Below are 16,702 nucleotides of genomic sequence, written 5' to 3'. Positions count from 1 at the left end.
CTGGTCACTGCTGTTGTCTGAAAAACAACAGACGGGACAATATGTTGCGTTTACTGGCAAACTGGTAAACCTTGAGACCGACTTATGACCGCCTGCTATCTGTTGAGTTCTCCTCCCGTTACTCTGTCCTCCGTGACTGTCTACATCTAGAAACTAAGCTGCGCGGTGCAGGGATCAACTGACTGGCTGAAGTCTATGGAGCGGTAGATGCGCTATGCAAAAAACCCGGAGCGTTCTGTAAAATGACGCTTTTAAAAAAAAAAATCGCTCGATCACGCAAATTTGATCGTGGGAAGTCAAAATCGTGATCGCGATTAAAATTCGATTAACTTTGCAGCCCTATTGGAAGGTCAAACTAAAGAATAGTTTTTTCGAATGTGTTGACTTTCCATCGTCCAATAGAAAACCAACTTCGCCACGGTCTGCCACAGCGAGTCTGCTGCGGAGTGGCGGCCCCGCATCCTGGCAAAGACTGGAGCAACTGAGCTGTGAAAGGGAAAAGGGAAAGGAGGAGGAAGATGACAGGGAGGAAGAGGAGGCTGCAGATTCAGAGAGAGGGACAGAAGCAGAAAGTGATCAGGAGGATGAAGATGACAGGGAGGAAGATGAGGCTGCAAATTCAGAGAGGGGTACATAGGTAGAGAGGGATCAGGGGGAGGCAGATGAAGATTACAGGGAGGAAGAGGAGGATGCAGATTCAGAGAGGGACAGAGACAGAGGGATCAGGAGGATGAAGATGCAGATTCAGAGAGAGGGACAGAGACAGAGGGATCAGGAGGATTAAGATGCAGATTCAGAGAGAGGGACAGAGACAGAGGGATCAGGAGGATGAAGATGCAGATTCAGAGAGAGGGACAGAGGTAGAGAGGGATCAGGAGGATGAAGATGCAGATTCAGAGACAGAGGGATCCGGAGGATGAGGATGCAGATTCAGAGAGAGGGACAGAGACAGAGGGATCCGGAGGATGAGGATGCAGATTCAGAGAGAGGGACAGAGGTAGAGAGGGATCAGGAGGAAGATGAAGATGACAGGGAGGAAGAGGCCAGTTGTAAGGCCCTTTAAAATAAAACAATAAGAATGTGGTGGTGGAACAGTGGATATGACACATGCCTTTAATGTGGGAGATCTGGGTTTGATTCCCACTGCGATATATCAACGGATGTGTCCCTGAGCAAGGCACTCAACCCCTAGTTGTTCCAGAGGTGTGTGACCTCTGATGTATAGCAATTATAAGTCACTTTGGATAAAACGGGTCATCTAAATGACATGGAATGTATGATATTAGTCCGCCGATTGTGAAAAAAAAACATGATCTACATTAAAGTACATGCAACAGTGTAGCCAATGGTTTACTTTTACTCCATACACACTAATGGCCTGCTTCATGGCTGGTGATGATTTCACATTTTCCATATTAGAAATAATCTCATATTAGACACATTAACAACATAACACATTAACAGTTATGAAGCGGCTGTAGACGGGGATGTTCACTCCTTGGTTCATAAAATACCGTAATCAAGTATGTTAGTTAAGTATTCTACCAACTGTTCCATCCATTAATCAGATAATAAATAATTTTGCTTTAGAGTAAAAAGCAATAGTAAATATACAGAGAGTTTTCCTTTTTTTTAGAAAGAGCAAAGTTTGCATAAATAATATACAATAACAGGGATAAACGCTAATATTTTTAAGCAGCAGCCACTGACTCAAGAAGGCTCTCAGGATACACACTACTGTTTATGTACACAAGTGAGACATATTGAGTACGTAGGGCACAGTATGAGATTCAGGACGCAGCAATCAAGTCAGAATTTTGAGGAAAAAAGTCACTAATAAGTCTTTCTCTTTCTCTTTCATCCAGGGTGAGTCAGTCAAGTATTTCCTGGACAATTTGGAAAAGCTCGGCCAGACGGTAAGTCCCGCCCCTTCTTCAGAGGCTCCACTAATCACAGGGCCCCTACAGGCAGGGCGGCTGATGCAGCAGATTTGGGGCTAGTTTGTTGAAAGGAGAAGTGAAAGCGTGGTCTTCCTGTCCTCCGGTCCTCCTGTCCCTCCATGTAGCCGCCTGCTAGCACAGCTCGCTGTCGAGCTGGAGGTACTGCTAGGGGAAGACAAACACTGTGACACATTAGGGGTGCACGATTCAAAAAATGTCCCCATTTGATACAAGACTAGATTTTTAGGCTCATGATTCGATTCAAAATCTCTTTCAATCTCTTTCTCAATTAAAAAAAGAAAAAAAAAAGAAAAAAAAAAGATTCAAAGTATGTACAGTACATGTAATTACTTTTCCCATGTGATAGTATAAACGCCGTTACAAAACAAAAACATAAAAAAAAAAAGAATCGATTTTTGTAATTCTATGAAATGATTTTGAAACGGCAGTATTTGGCACTTCCCTAAATTTTGGCATTGGTTTAGCCAATCCAGGATGTATAAAACAAAGAATTCAAAAGCCTGCTTACATCAGCCAGCAGAATAAGGGACAAGATATGGTTCATAACCACACTGCTAATCAGAATCAGCTTTATTTGCCAGGTATGAGGACACATATGAGGAATTTTTCTTTGGAGCATCGTTGCTCACACTGTGCTTACACAATACAAAACAACCAAAACAAAAAATATACACACTAATACATATACACAATATATACATACTCTAAGCAGAAACAATATAGAGGCATGAGTGAACGAAGAGATTCAATAAAATTATTTAAATGTGGAGCATAGTGCAAGGATACTGGTAGTATTATGTTATTATATTACAATATGAACAGTTTGAACATTATGGACAGTTCTGAAATAGGAAATAAGAATGATGAATAAATAACAAATAATAAGTGAGATGTGAGAAAGGGAATGGTGAGTAAATAGTAAATAAATAAGTGAGATATGAGAATGATGAATAGTACTAAATAAGTGGAATAATAAGTGGAACCAGTAAACCGGTGCTGTAGAGACAGTGATTACTGGGTTATTGACCAGAATTGAATAATAATAATAATAATAATAATAGTTTCAGCTGTCCATTTAGCCCATTACAATTAACTCAGAGTCAATCTGTAACACTAGTCACCTGTTGGGAATAATTAATGCTTTCTGACACAATCTCTATGCCTGAAAATATGCAACAACTGCAAGTTTATTTGGCATTATAAGTGTCACAGTTGAAAGAAGGTTAGGACCAAAACGCAGAGACGAGGACGGCAGGCAGGCGGGCAGGAGAAGGTAAACCAGGATTTATGTAACAAAAAGGGTTCCAGAGGTCCAGAAAACACAGGGATCAGGTGGCAAAAACAAGAGACTCAAGGGAACAAAGTAAAAAAAAAAGCCCAAAATCCAACAAGACCAAAAGAGAAAAGCAAAAACCAAAAACTGGATGCGGGAGAAACAGCGACTGGGAAAGACTCCCAGGGAAGGTCAGGACACCGACTGACAGGACAAAACGGAACACAGAGGTTAAATACAAGAGGAAACGAGGAACAGGTGACACGTTAGGTGGATCACATTTGGGCGAGGCAGGACAATCAGACAGACACTCACAGAGGAACACAAGACAGGGACAGCAACACCAGACGCAAACACAAGGAGACACGAAAAGACAAGACAGGGACAGCAACACCAGACGCAAACACAAGGAGCAGAGCAAGACAAGACAGGGACAGCAACACCAGCCGCAAACCAAGGAGAACAAGACAAGACAGGGACAGCAACCACCAGACGCACAACACAAGGAGACAAGCACAGACAGGGACAGCAACACGACACAAACACAAGGAGACAAGACAAGACAGGGAGCAGAACAACAGACGCAAAAACAAGGAGACAAACAGACAGGGAACAGCAAACACCAGACACAAAACACAAGGAGACAACAAGACAGGGACAGCAACACCAGACACAAACACAAGGAGACAAGACAAGACAGGGACAGCAACACCAGACACAAACACAAGGAGACAAGACAAGACAGGGACAGCAACACCAGACACAAACACAAGGAGACAAGACAAGACAGGGACAGCAACACCAGACGCAAAAACAAGGAGACAAGACAAGATAAGACAGGGACAGCAACACCAGACACAAACAAGACAAGACAAGACAAGACAGGGACAGCAACACCAGACACAAACACAAGGAGACAAGACAAGACAGGACAGCAACACCAGACGCAAACACAAGGAGACAAGACAAGACAGGGACAGCAACACCAGACACAAACACAAGGAGACAAGACAAGACAGGGACAGCAACACCAGACACAAACACAAGGAGACAAGACAAGACAGGGACAGCAACACCAGACGCAACAAACACAGGAGACAAGACAAGACAGGGACAGCAACACCAGACACAAACACAAGAAGACAAGACAAGACAGGGACAGCAACACCAGACACAAACACAAGGAGACAAGACAAGACAGGACAGCAACACCAGACGCAAAACAAAGGAGACAGACAGACAGGAGACAGCAACACCAGACACAAACACAAGGAGACAAGACAAGACAGGGACAGCAAAACCAGACCGCAAAAACCAAGGAGACAAGACAAGATAAGCACAGGGACAGTCAACACCAGCCACTAAGACAGACAGACAAGACAAGACAGGGACAGCAACACCAGACACAAACACAAGGAGACAAGACAAGACAGGGACAGCAACACCAGACGCAAAACAAGGAGACAAGACAAGACAGGACAGAACAACACCAGACACAAACACAAGGAGACAAGACAAGACAGGGACAGCAACACAGACGCAAACACAAGAGACAAGACAAGACAAGACAGGAAGCAACACAGACAAAAAACAAGGAGACAAGAAAGACGGACAGCACCACCAGACACAAACCAAGGAGAAACAAGACAAGACAGGGACAGCAACACCAGACACAAACACAAGGAGACAAGACAAGACAGGGACGCAACACCAGACGCAAAACAAGAGGACAAGACACATAAGACAGCACAAACACCGAAACAAGCCAAGAAGACAAGACAAGACAGGGACAGCAACACCAGACACAAACACAAGGAGACAAGACAAGACAGGGACAGCAACACCAGACGCAAACACAAGGAGACAAGACAGACAAGACAGGGACAGCAACACCAGACACAAACACAAGAGACAAGAAAGACCAAAGGGACAGCAACACCAGACCAAAACACAAGGAGACAAGACAAGACAGGGAACGCAACACCAGACACAACAAAGGAACAAGACAGACAGGGACAGCAACCAGACACAAACACAAGGGAGACAAGACAGACAGACAGGGACAGCAACACCAGACACAAACACAAGGAGACAAGACAAGACAGGGACAGCAACACCAGACACAAACACAAGGAGACAAGACAAGACAGGGACAGCAACACCAGACACAAACACAAGGAGACAAGACAAGACAGGGACAGCAACACCAGACACAAACAAGGAGACAAGACAAGACAGGGACAGCAACACCAGACACAAACACAAGGAGACAAGACAAGACAGGGACAGCAACACCAGACCAAAACACAGGAGACAAGACAAGACAAGACGGACAGCAACAACCAACGCAAAAAACAAGGGACCAAGACAGGGACAGCAACACCAGACACAAACACAAGGAAACAAGACAAGACAAGACAGGGACAGCAACACCAGACACAAACACAAGGAGACAAGACAAGACAGGGACAGCAACACCAGACACAAACACAAGGAGACAAGACAAGACAGGGACAGCAACACCAGAAAAAAAAAGGAGACAAGAAACAAGACAGGGACAGCAACACCAGACACAAACACAAGGAGACAAGACAAGACAGGGCAGCAACACCAGACACAAACACAAGGAGACAAGACAAGACAGGGACAGCAACACCAGACCACAACAAAGGAGACAAGACAGAAGACAGGGACAGACACACCAGACGCAAAAAAACAAGGAGACACAAGACAGGACAGCAACACCAGACACAAACACAAGGAAACAAGAAAGACAAGACAGGGACAGCAACACCAGACACAAACACAGGAGGACAAGACAAGACAGGGACAGCAACACCAGACCAAACACAAGGAGCAAGACAAGAAGGGACAGCAACACCAGAAGAAAACAAGGAGACAAGACAAGACAGGGACAGCAACACCAGACAACAACACAAGGAGACAAGACAAAGAAAGGGAAGCAACAACAGACACACACACAAGGAGACAAGACAAGACAGGGACAGGAACACCAGACACAAACACAAGGAGACAAGACAAGACAAGACAGGGACAGCACACCAGACGCAAAAAACAGGAGACAAGACCCGGGACAGCAACACACAGAAACACAAGGAGACAAGAAAAGACAAAAGACAGGGACAGCAACACCAGACGCAAAAACAAACAAGGAGACAAGACAGACAGGGACAGCAACACCAGACACAAAACACAAGGAGACAAGACAGAGCAAGAGGGACAGCAACACCAGACACAAACACAAGAGGACAAGACAAGACAAGACACGGGACAGCACCACAGATGCAAACACAAGGAGACAAGACAAAGAGGGACAGCAACACCAGACGCAAACACAAGGAGGACAAGACAGGGACAGCAACAAACCAGACACAAACACAAGGAAGACAAGACAAGACAGGGACAGCAACACAGACACAAACACAAGGAGACAAGACAAGACAGGGACAGCAACACCAGACGCAAACACAAGGCAGACAAGACAAGACAGGGACAGCACACACCAGACGCAAAACAAAGGAGACAAGACATAACAGACAGGGACAGCAACACCAGACGCAAAAACAGGAGGACAAGAAAGGACAGCAAACCAAGACACAAACACAAGGAGAAACAAGACAAGAGGGCAAGACAGGGACAGCAACACACACAACAAACACAAGGAGGACAAGACAAGACAGGGACAGCACACCAGACCACAAACACAAGGAGACAAGAAAAGAAGGGACAGCAACCACAGACAAACAAAAGGGACAAGACAAGACAGGGACAGCAACACCAGACACAACACACGGAGACAAGACAAGACAGGGACAGCAACACCAGACACAAACACAAGGAGACAAGACAAGACAGGGACAGCAACACCAGACACAAACACAAGGAGACAAGACAAGACAAGACAGGGACAGCAACACCAGACGCAAAAACAAGGAGACAAGACAGGGACAGCAACACCAGACACAAACACAAGGAAACAAGACAAGACAAGACAGGGACAGCAACACCAGACACAAACACAAGGAGACAAGACAAGACAAGGGACGCAACACCAGACACAAACACAAGGAGAAAAGACAGACAGGGACGCAACACCAGCGTAAAAAAAGGAGAACAAGACAAGACAGGGCAGCAACACCAGGACACAAACAAGGAGACAAGACAAGACAGGACAGCAACACCAGACACAAACACAAGGAGACAAGACAAGACAAAGGACAGAACACCGACACAAAACACAAGGAGACAAGACAAAGACAGCAGGGACAGCAACACCAGACGCAAAAACAAGGAGACAAAGACAGGGACAGACAACACAGACACAACAACAAGGAGAACAAGAAAGACAAGCAGGGACAGCCAACACCAGACCAAAAAACAAGGAGACAAGACAAGACAGGGACAGCAACACCAGACCAAACACAAGGAGACAAGACAAGAAAAGACCGGGACAGCAACACCAGACACAAAACACAAGAGACACAGACCAAGAAGACAGGCGACAAGCAACACCAGAACAAAAAACACGGGAGGACAAAGACAAGACAGGGACAGCAACACCAGACACAAAACACAGAGACAAGACAAGACAAGGGACAGCAACACCCAGAGCACAACACAAGGAGACAAGACAAGACAAACAGGGACAAGCAAAACACAGACACGAAAACACAAGGAGAACAAGACAAGACAGGGACAGCAACACCAGGCACAAACACAAGGAGACAAGACAAGGACAGGGACAGCAAACACCAGCACAACACAAGGAGACAAGACAAGACAGGGACAGCAACACCAGACGCAAAAAAAAAGGAGCAAGACAAGACAGGACAGCAACACCAGACACAAACACAAGGAGACAAGACAAGACAGGGACAGCAACACCAGACGCAAAAACAAGGAGACAAGACAAGACAGGGACAGCAACACCAGACACAAACACAAGGAGACAAGACAAGACAGGGACAGCAACACCAGACACAAACACAAGGAGACAAGACAAGACAGGGACAGCAACACCAGACGCAAAAACAAGGAGACAAGACAAGACAGGGACAGCAACACCAGACACAAACACAAGAAGACAAGACAAGACAGGGACAGCAACACCAGACGCAAACACAAGGAGACAAGACAAGACAGGGACAGCAACACCAGACACAAACCCGAGGAGACAAGACAAGACAGGACAAAAAAAACACAGGAGGAGGAAAAGAAAACAAAGTAAAACCCCAAACCACAACAATAAGGAGGACTTTAAATCCCTCCCAGCTACTTAATCGAGTCCATGTGACCATGCATACTACCAACAACCTCTAAAATATATCTCCCTCTGTATAGATATTCTTATAGATTATAGTATTAATCAAGTTTTCGGCGAATTTCTTCACGTGACATTGGAACTTAATTCATTTCCGACACCAGAGAATGTAAAGTAACAAGTATCTGTGTTGCACGTTTTGCGCTATGTCTTAAAAAGTCTTAACAAGGCTACAATTTCAAAATAAAACGTCTTAAGTTCACTGAAGTATTGTGTTTTTTAACAGGTCTTCATTTTCCTCGGTCCATGCTACGCTACCTCATTCATTATGCTAATTTTATTTCTTTATTCTGTGGTGTTGTGGGTTTTTCTTCTGCTAATCCAAATATAGTTTCTGTATTACAACTACATTACAAAAGAGACCAACCTGCTACTTATATTGCAGCCAATCAGCTTTTGTGTTGTCGTGCCCCTTCCTCCTACAGCTGGAGCCTTGGTGAGCAACCCCCCCCCCCCCCCCCCCCCCCCCCCCCCCCCCCCAAGCTGTTGAAGTCCCCTTTCTGCTGAACTTGAACATGAGAGCTCTGGAGTTTGTTTGTGTTTTTCCTAGACCTTTTGAACCATATCTGTTATTTGAGCGCGTCGCATGGCCTGTGTCACCGTTACGCGACGATGAGTCAGCACCTCTGGAATGTTAGGAATTTGCATCTGGTGTAGCCAGAGCCTAGTCACACGCACACACAGTGGGATTTTACATAATGTGACATCATATTTTCCCCCTCCCTTTCACAAACACAGACTCTCTCCTGAAGCCCCACATGTGTTTATGCACTCTAGTATTTCAGGAATGCAGTGTTAAATGGGGACGTCCCCAAAGCAGCAGCATGAGGCAATCACAAAGATCGCAATACTTTTGTTATTGAATATGGAAGTTATTTGAAACAATCTTGCCGTTTTCCTCCAAGATCTGTCAAAATAACACTGAGTCTGATAATGTGCTTGCAGGACTACCTCCCCAGCCAACAGGACATCCTCCTGGCCAGAAAGCCCACCAAGGGCATCCACGAGTACAATTTCGAGATAAGGAACGTGCCCTTCAAGATGGTGGACGTGGGCGGCCAGCGCTCGGAGAGGCGGCGCTGGTTCGAATGCTTTGACTCGGTCACTTCCATCCTCTTCCTCGTCTCGTCCTCTGAATACGACCAGGTGAGTCAGCTGGCAGCCACACAAACCCAGGGCGTACAACTCCTGAGTGCTGTTGAATTGATGTAGCCATGCATTCAAATACACATTTAATCGAAGGGCAGAACACCAATTAGAACTCTTCTGGATGAAATAGCTTCTACAGTGAGAAGAACTTGTTTTTTCCTGCTATAACTTTGAAAGTTTTCTCCTAATAATGACCTCAGTGTTGCTCAACATAAGAGCGATGGACGGGCACTCGGACCCTCCCGTGCGCCTTGGGGGTTCACGCATTTCCATGACCGCCGGACACCGTGCAGACGAGTCAGGCATTATTATTATTTTCTGCGTGGATTGTTTTGCATTGAAAACGACGTAAGGAAACATGTTGGACCCCTTCCTGTGTCCAAGTGTCTACGTCTACCAAAGAAACCAAGCTCGGCCCTAACCAAGCCCGGCCCTAACCAAGCCCGGCCCTAACCAAGCCCGGCCCTAACCAAGCCCGGCCCTAACCAAGCCCGGCCCTAACCAAGCCCGGCCCGGCACAATAACTGTAATTATGAGCCTGAGCCTGATTTAAACCTGAATAATGTAACAATTACGAAGCATGGAAACAACGGATCGCAAATGAAGAAACGTAAAAAAAAAACTCTGACCCTAGCTCCCTCGGCCCAATAGTCTGCGTAACAGATCAAGGCAGCAACATAATCAAAGCCTAGGAACCACATAGGAGATTTTCTTGTCTCGATCCCCTGATTAATTCTGTTCTTCTTCTTGGTCTGCATGGCGACACGCTGGCCCACAACGCGCCGATATAAGAGAGACCATATCTGCTGCTAAAGGACTCGTGAGATACCTGGACTTGCAGAGAATCAAAACTCCACGTTGTCGCCTACAACAAAATATTGTTGTGTTAGACCAATTTTATCGGCCTGCAGATATTTGCGTTTTTACGCACATTGGCATCGGCCGAGACGCGGCTGCTGCGTTCGCCGACAGTTTTCTCCCGGCATTGTTTCCAGACAGGCAGCTGTGTTGCTGGGAACGCTGCAGGTCACCTGCAGACCATGCCCTACAGACCCCCCCCCCCCCCCCCCCCCCCCCCCCCCTCCCCGTCTTAAATTACAAATCAAGCACTTTACTTTACTGGCTACTTCTCAGGTTTATTGTTTTCTCAAATTATTTAAATGTGTGGCCAAAGGACCTTTTGTGATGACCTGATTATATCTGTCTTATAATGTAAAAATATAATCGTAATATATGTCAGCAAGCAACGCGTCATCAAGGCTGTGTCGTAGATGTTGACGCACAGATGCAGTGCACCCGTCTACGTGACGCCCATTGCACACATCATTTGGGTGATATGAATGGAAGATGATTGCAGAAGTGACACTGATCTGTGTTTATGGTTATTATTTTTAAAGAAATGACAGAGCAGATTTCCTAAACAAATCCAGTGTGGCAGGGGTGACATTTTTATGATGTAAATTGAGTGATCAAAAGCAGTATCGGCTCAAGAAACCCGCCAGCCCGTATCGGTGATTGGCTAAGGCTGATGAAGAATTTTTTTTTTAACTCATAATATTAATGAGTCCAAATTCTTATTGTGGATTGGCAGGTAAAAGGTTAACTATAAACACCCCTAATACTATGATATGGCCCATGTTTTGGGTTATAAATGCCACACACACACACATTATTTTTCTGTCACAGGGTTAGAAAGAGACACACTCACACGCACACATGCTGCGTAGCCACTTATGTTTCTGATTAATATATATATATATATGTGTATATATATATATATATATATATATATATATATATATATATATGGAAGGCAGCAGACCAGCATATTTGTAGTGTGCCTCATGGTGTAAGAAAACCACATTGAATGTATTTTTAAATAAGTCACACAGACAACTATTTGCACAAAAGATGATTCATTGGTTAGTCAGTGGAGCAAATAGTTTGACAAGCATGGAAACATGGAGCAAGTGTGGCCCATAGTTAAAGGGGCATAGCCTGTGTAGGGGGGGGGTTATTATTTTATATAATTTTTTTTTGGGCCAGTATTTTTACTTAACCCCTCCTGTCATCCTCGGGTCAAATCTGACCCATTTTCTATACCAAGTTTCTATATCAGAACATTTGGGTTTCTTTCAACCAAATTCCATTGAAGTTTTGGTGTTTTTAATTAATAGCATGGAATTATTCTCACTTCACTTTGACAGTCTGTGATTATCCATCAACATACGTTCCTTTTGATCTGAAATATTAGTTAGAATTATTCATACTTTCTGCTTTTTTAACTCCTAGGTTAGTTATCATTTTATATAGGATACATGTGGTGCATTGACCCTAAAATTCCAAAACAACGAGTGTATAACTAGTGGTAAACATGCAAAAAAACATCCCCCCCCCCCCCCCCCCCCAGGTGCTGATGGAGGACCGGCAGACCAACCGGCTGAGCGAGTCGCTCAACATCTTCGAGACCATCGTCAACAACCGCGTGTTCAGCAACGTCTCCATCATCCTGTTCCTGAACAAGACGGACCTGCTGGAGGAGAAGGTGAAGCAGGTGTCCATCAGAGACTACTTCCCCGAGTTCTCGGGCGAGCCCGCCAGCCTGGCCGACGTCCAGCGCTTCCTGGTGGAGTGCTTTCGCAAGAAGCGCCGCGAGCAGCAGCAGAAGCCGCTCTACCACCACTTCACCACGGCCATCAACACGGAGAACATCCGGCTGGTGTTCCGCGACGTCAAGGACACCATCCTGCACGACAACCTCAAGCAGCTGATGCTGCAGTGAGAGGACCGCCGGGGAGACGGGGGTGTGGGGGCGGGGGCCCAAGCCAGGCAGAAAGCCCCCTCACCCGGAAGGGGGAGCGGGTGGTGTCCCTCTACCCATCAGCCTCCCTCCTTGACTTTGACTGGCTCCTCACTTTTAAACTTTGACTGTGTGTTAAAGCCACCACTACTACCGCCATTGCCCCCCCCCCCACGCTTGCTCTCTGCCTTACTGAGCGTGTTCACTATGACTTATGAAAGCCCCCTGTTGGCTAAGAGCCCCATCCACCCTCTGACCCTTCAAACCACTGTAAACCACTGTAAATGACCTCCAACCCCCCCCCCTTCCCCCGCCCATATTTCTTCACTGTGTTGCTCTAATTCACATCCACACTTTCTTTTCTGTGCTGCTCAGACCACTGTTGTTAACGCAGGAGAGGGGGAGGGGCTTGTTTTAAACCGGTGTTGCCGAGTAACCGTCTCCAGCGACTGTTGCCATGTGTCGCTTCCTCTTCCCAACCTCTTTTGTCTCTGGTTTTCCATTGGCTCTCCACTGGCGCTCGGTAACAACATCACTGTGTTTTTTTTTTCGTGGAACTAAAGCTCTAAAAACACACTGCCGTCCCCAGTCCAAACACGTAGCGTTTTATTACTTTTTATTACTACTTTTACCATGTCTTCCACTCCTGCATTAGCTGAAAATCATGAAGCTCAAAGCCGCGATGTTCTGTTTCTGCCAGACATTTGTTTTTTCTTGCTGTTGTCTCCATAATGACGGGATTGCGGGTTGTGAGACTCAGGACATGTCTCGACCTCAGCAGCTGTCTCTCCTCGTCCGTTCTTCTTCAGCAAAGGGAGGGGGGGGGGGGGGGGGCACGGAGCGAGAAGGTGCCACAGGAGCGGGATGTGCCATCTCGAGAGATGGGCATCAAATGTTTTTTCATTTACATTTTTTTTTTTATTAGGGGCGGCACGGCTGGAATAGGACAGCAGTGTGAAGTGTTGCCGGGCGCCCCGATATCTGATCGTGCTTATCTGCCACTGATGGGGGGGGGGGGGGGGGGGGGCTGCTTTGATGGGCGGTTGAGCGAGAGTGGTGTTTGGGCCTGAACAGGATATATATTTTTATATATATATATATCTCAATCCTGTTCCAAATTCTGCCTAATACTAGTCTTCTAATCATTATGTTTCTTTTCCTAATATATGAACATAGTGTATGTACCTATGCATTTTTCTTTAACTTATATTTGACACTTGCTGATGGACTCTGTTACACCTAACTGGATACGTGACCACTTGGAAAAGGAGCCGCCGCGCTGTGAGGTTAGCAAGTGCCGGGGTAATGTAGTGATGTTGTGTATTGCTGTTTCTCAGGGCACATTGTGAACCCGCTCCCTGCCAGGGATCTACCCCCCCCCCCCCCCCCTCTACCACCACCACCATTCAGCCTGTTCAGTGTCTTTTCTACGCTTTGGAAAGCAGAACGGCGGCCGATCTTCAGCCAGGACAAACGGAGCAAAAAATGATGACTCATGTCATCTGGATAATGACATCTGCATTTCAACTTAGAAATACGTTCCAAAAGCGCACTGAAAATGAATTATACCGAAGCCCTGTGGAACTTTCACATTCTCCTCATCTTTCTTCCTCCTCCCAGTTGGACGTGTGTTATGCTACGGATGCTGAGGTGGCTCAATCTTTCTTTTGTGACATTTCTTTTTTTTCTTCTTTCTAAAAGGTACCTGTTCCAGCTTTCTGTCTGTCTCTCCTTCCAAGTTAAAAACAAAAAGGGATTTAGCCGGCCTGTATGTCACTAAGGGACGATCTCGCTGCTGTGGACTGGTTCATGGTCCAGTCCATGGTCCTCTTTAACTCCTCTCATGTCTAATGTATCAGTATGTAACTCACACACCAAGCGCACGCTCATTAACGCCTGATGTAACCTCCCACACAGATGTGTTTTGTATGTGTGACCGTGAGTGTTATTTTCTTTGTAACTTTTTCGAAAGTGTTCATTTGAAACGGATCAGGGTCCCTGGTTGGCCCCAGACCCCTTCTCAGATGGAACTGAGAGTGGGTCCGGGGAAGGTCCGTTCACAGCTCATTTCCAAAGGACTAATCTCGGAAAATCTAATGTTCCAAATACGGCTTTTCATCCATCCACGCGACGGTCCCTACACGGTCAACCGAGGCCACGCCCCTTTAGGAGACAGGAAAAGCTCGACGATTTCCTCACGCCATGTCCCCCCCGGCCTCTTCCAGACTCTTTTGTCATGCAATGACTTCAGGCCAGAAGAAAAGCCTGTTGTTCCACACACACACACACACACACACACACACACACACACACACACACACACTGCCGCGCGCGCCTGCATCATGGCACAGAGCAGCCCGGACCCTGACATGGCCTTGTGAACTTTGTTAGATCAGACAGCGTGTTGTCAATCAGGAGCTGTAGCGCGGGTGTCCACTTCCCGTCTAACGGAGACTCTGTGATGTGTTCAGGGCCCCACAGTCTCGCAGGTTTTCCCAGTTTGGAAAGGAGTCCTATCCTTCCAAAAGCACTTGTTCAACTGTCTTCCCCCATCTGAAAATGGTGGTGGGGGTGGTGGGGTGGGGGTGGGGCTTAGGGCGGGATAAAGAAAGAATCAGTTCTGAGACTCATCAGAAGATTCTGAAGAAAACCTCTTTAAGGGTGAATATAAAAATCAGAATAAAGAACTTTTTCTTTAGATCAGTACACCAGGAGAAAGGGAAAAAAATCATTGATCAAAGTACAGAATATTTTTTATTTTTTATAAATCTCGCAGAACAGTATTGGTAACAAAGTGTCTAAGCTCAAAGACGATGCTTGCCAACATGCCGGGGCTCGGAGTCTTCAGGTCTGACCCCCCCCCCCCAAACCAACGTGCTATCATGGGACCACAGTGACCCCTGAGCCAGCTCCAATCGCTGAATTTTTTTATTCTATAGAAAAGTCAGAAACTCCCTACATCTTTTAATTTTTTATTTTGAGACGGTGGCTGCTGGTTTTGGCTGTCCCCTGCTACTTTTGAACCCCTAAAGGGTTCGGGGTGCTTAGAACAAACCAGTTCGTACAACGTGCCGCTGGGCCACAAGCAACAGTGGAGAGGCAGGTCTCATCACCTTCCAACGCTCTCTCTCGTCCTCTATCTCCCTACTCTCTTCTCTCGTCTCTCTCTCTTCTCTCTCTCTCTCTCTCTCTCTTACCCCCACCCCCCATGTCCTTGCAGTCTTGAAACCCTGAATCATAGAATTGGGGGGTAAGAATGAAAAAAGAAAGCCGAGAGCCCTGGTTACCTTCAGTCCTCCACACACCTGATCCATTACTAACTCAAATGGATCTAATAATCCATTTTTTTTAATTATTATTATTTTTTTTTTAAATCCATTGGAGGTTAGTACGCCAACACATAGACAGAGGAAGGTAACGGACATCTGGTGAAATTGGTGACATCCGGTGGAATTCCCAGAATTGGACGTTGTCGGTGTAGACCGCAAACAGCTTATCATTAACATCCCAGATGAGTTTCTCAGTCCCCCCCACCCCTCCCCCACCCCCGGGTGCTCTGGTTTTTGGATGTGTCCCATTGGACTGTTTGGAATCCCAGTCGGTGCATTCACATGATCACCATCTGCCTTCCAGCACCAACGCGTGGATTTGGCACCAGATCCACCGGGGCAGGGGTAGAAGAGTGCTAGTCTCGCCCTGGTGGACCCGACGGAGACCCTTCTGATCCGAGAACTGGAGAAGACCCAGTTGTAGCCAGGAGACCTTTGTTTCGGTATAGCGACGATCGACCCCATTCTCCTTTTTCTAAGACTCCATCTTTGATCTTTGCCTTCTCACATTTCTATGATAGTTTTGTACATCTTCCATATTTCATGTGAATCTGACATTTCTGTCACTAATAAGTGTTTTTTCTGGAAAATTGAGGAAAATGCCTTTTCTTATGTATTGGTTGTAAATACCTGTGTGAGTACACCAGTGTCACCTTACATAGTCCAGACTATGCACTGCTCCACAGCCATGATGTGGTATTATTGTTAAAAAAAAAAAACTAGTCATGATCTGACTGACTGATGATTCTCTTAATGCCAGTGTCTTATAGAAACGTTTGTGTAATAACTCTGCAAATTATCTGCCAAATATACTGATGTTTAGTGCCTCTTTTTTTTTTAATTTTTTTT

General features: G+C 45.9%; 1 protein-coding gene across 1 annotated transcript in view; it reads left to right on the top strand.

The window, feature by feature from the left end:
- gna13b (guanine nucleotide binding protein (G protein), alpha 13b) overlaps positions 1-13,360 on the top strand; it is a 24,888-nt gene extending 11,528 nt beyond the window's left edge. Inside the window, exons 3-5 of the mRNA XM_032536900.1 lie at positions 1,866-1,916; positions 9,521-9,721; positions 12,135-13,360. Coding sequence (XP_032392791.1) covers positions 1,866-1,916; positions 9,521-9,721; positions 12,135-12,506 — 624 coding nt within the window. The 3' untranslated portion in view covers positions 12,507-13,360. The remainder of the gene's footprint in view (positions 1-1,865; positions 1,917-9,520; positions 9,722-12,134) is intronic.
- Positions 13,361-16,702: the final 3,342 nt, after the last annotated feature.

Source organism: Etheostoma spectabile, chromosome 15 (genome assembly GCF_008692095.1).
Source record: "Etheostoma spectabile isolate EspeVRDwgs_2016 chromosome 15, UIUC_Espe_1.0, whole genome shotgun sequence".
Classification (NCBI taxonomy): Eukaryota; Metazoa; Chordata; class Actinopteri; order Perciformes; family Percidae; genus Etheostoma; species Etheostoma spectabile.
Note: the sequence above shows the minus strand (reverse complement) of the source record. Positions and strands in the feature narration are given on the sequence as shown.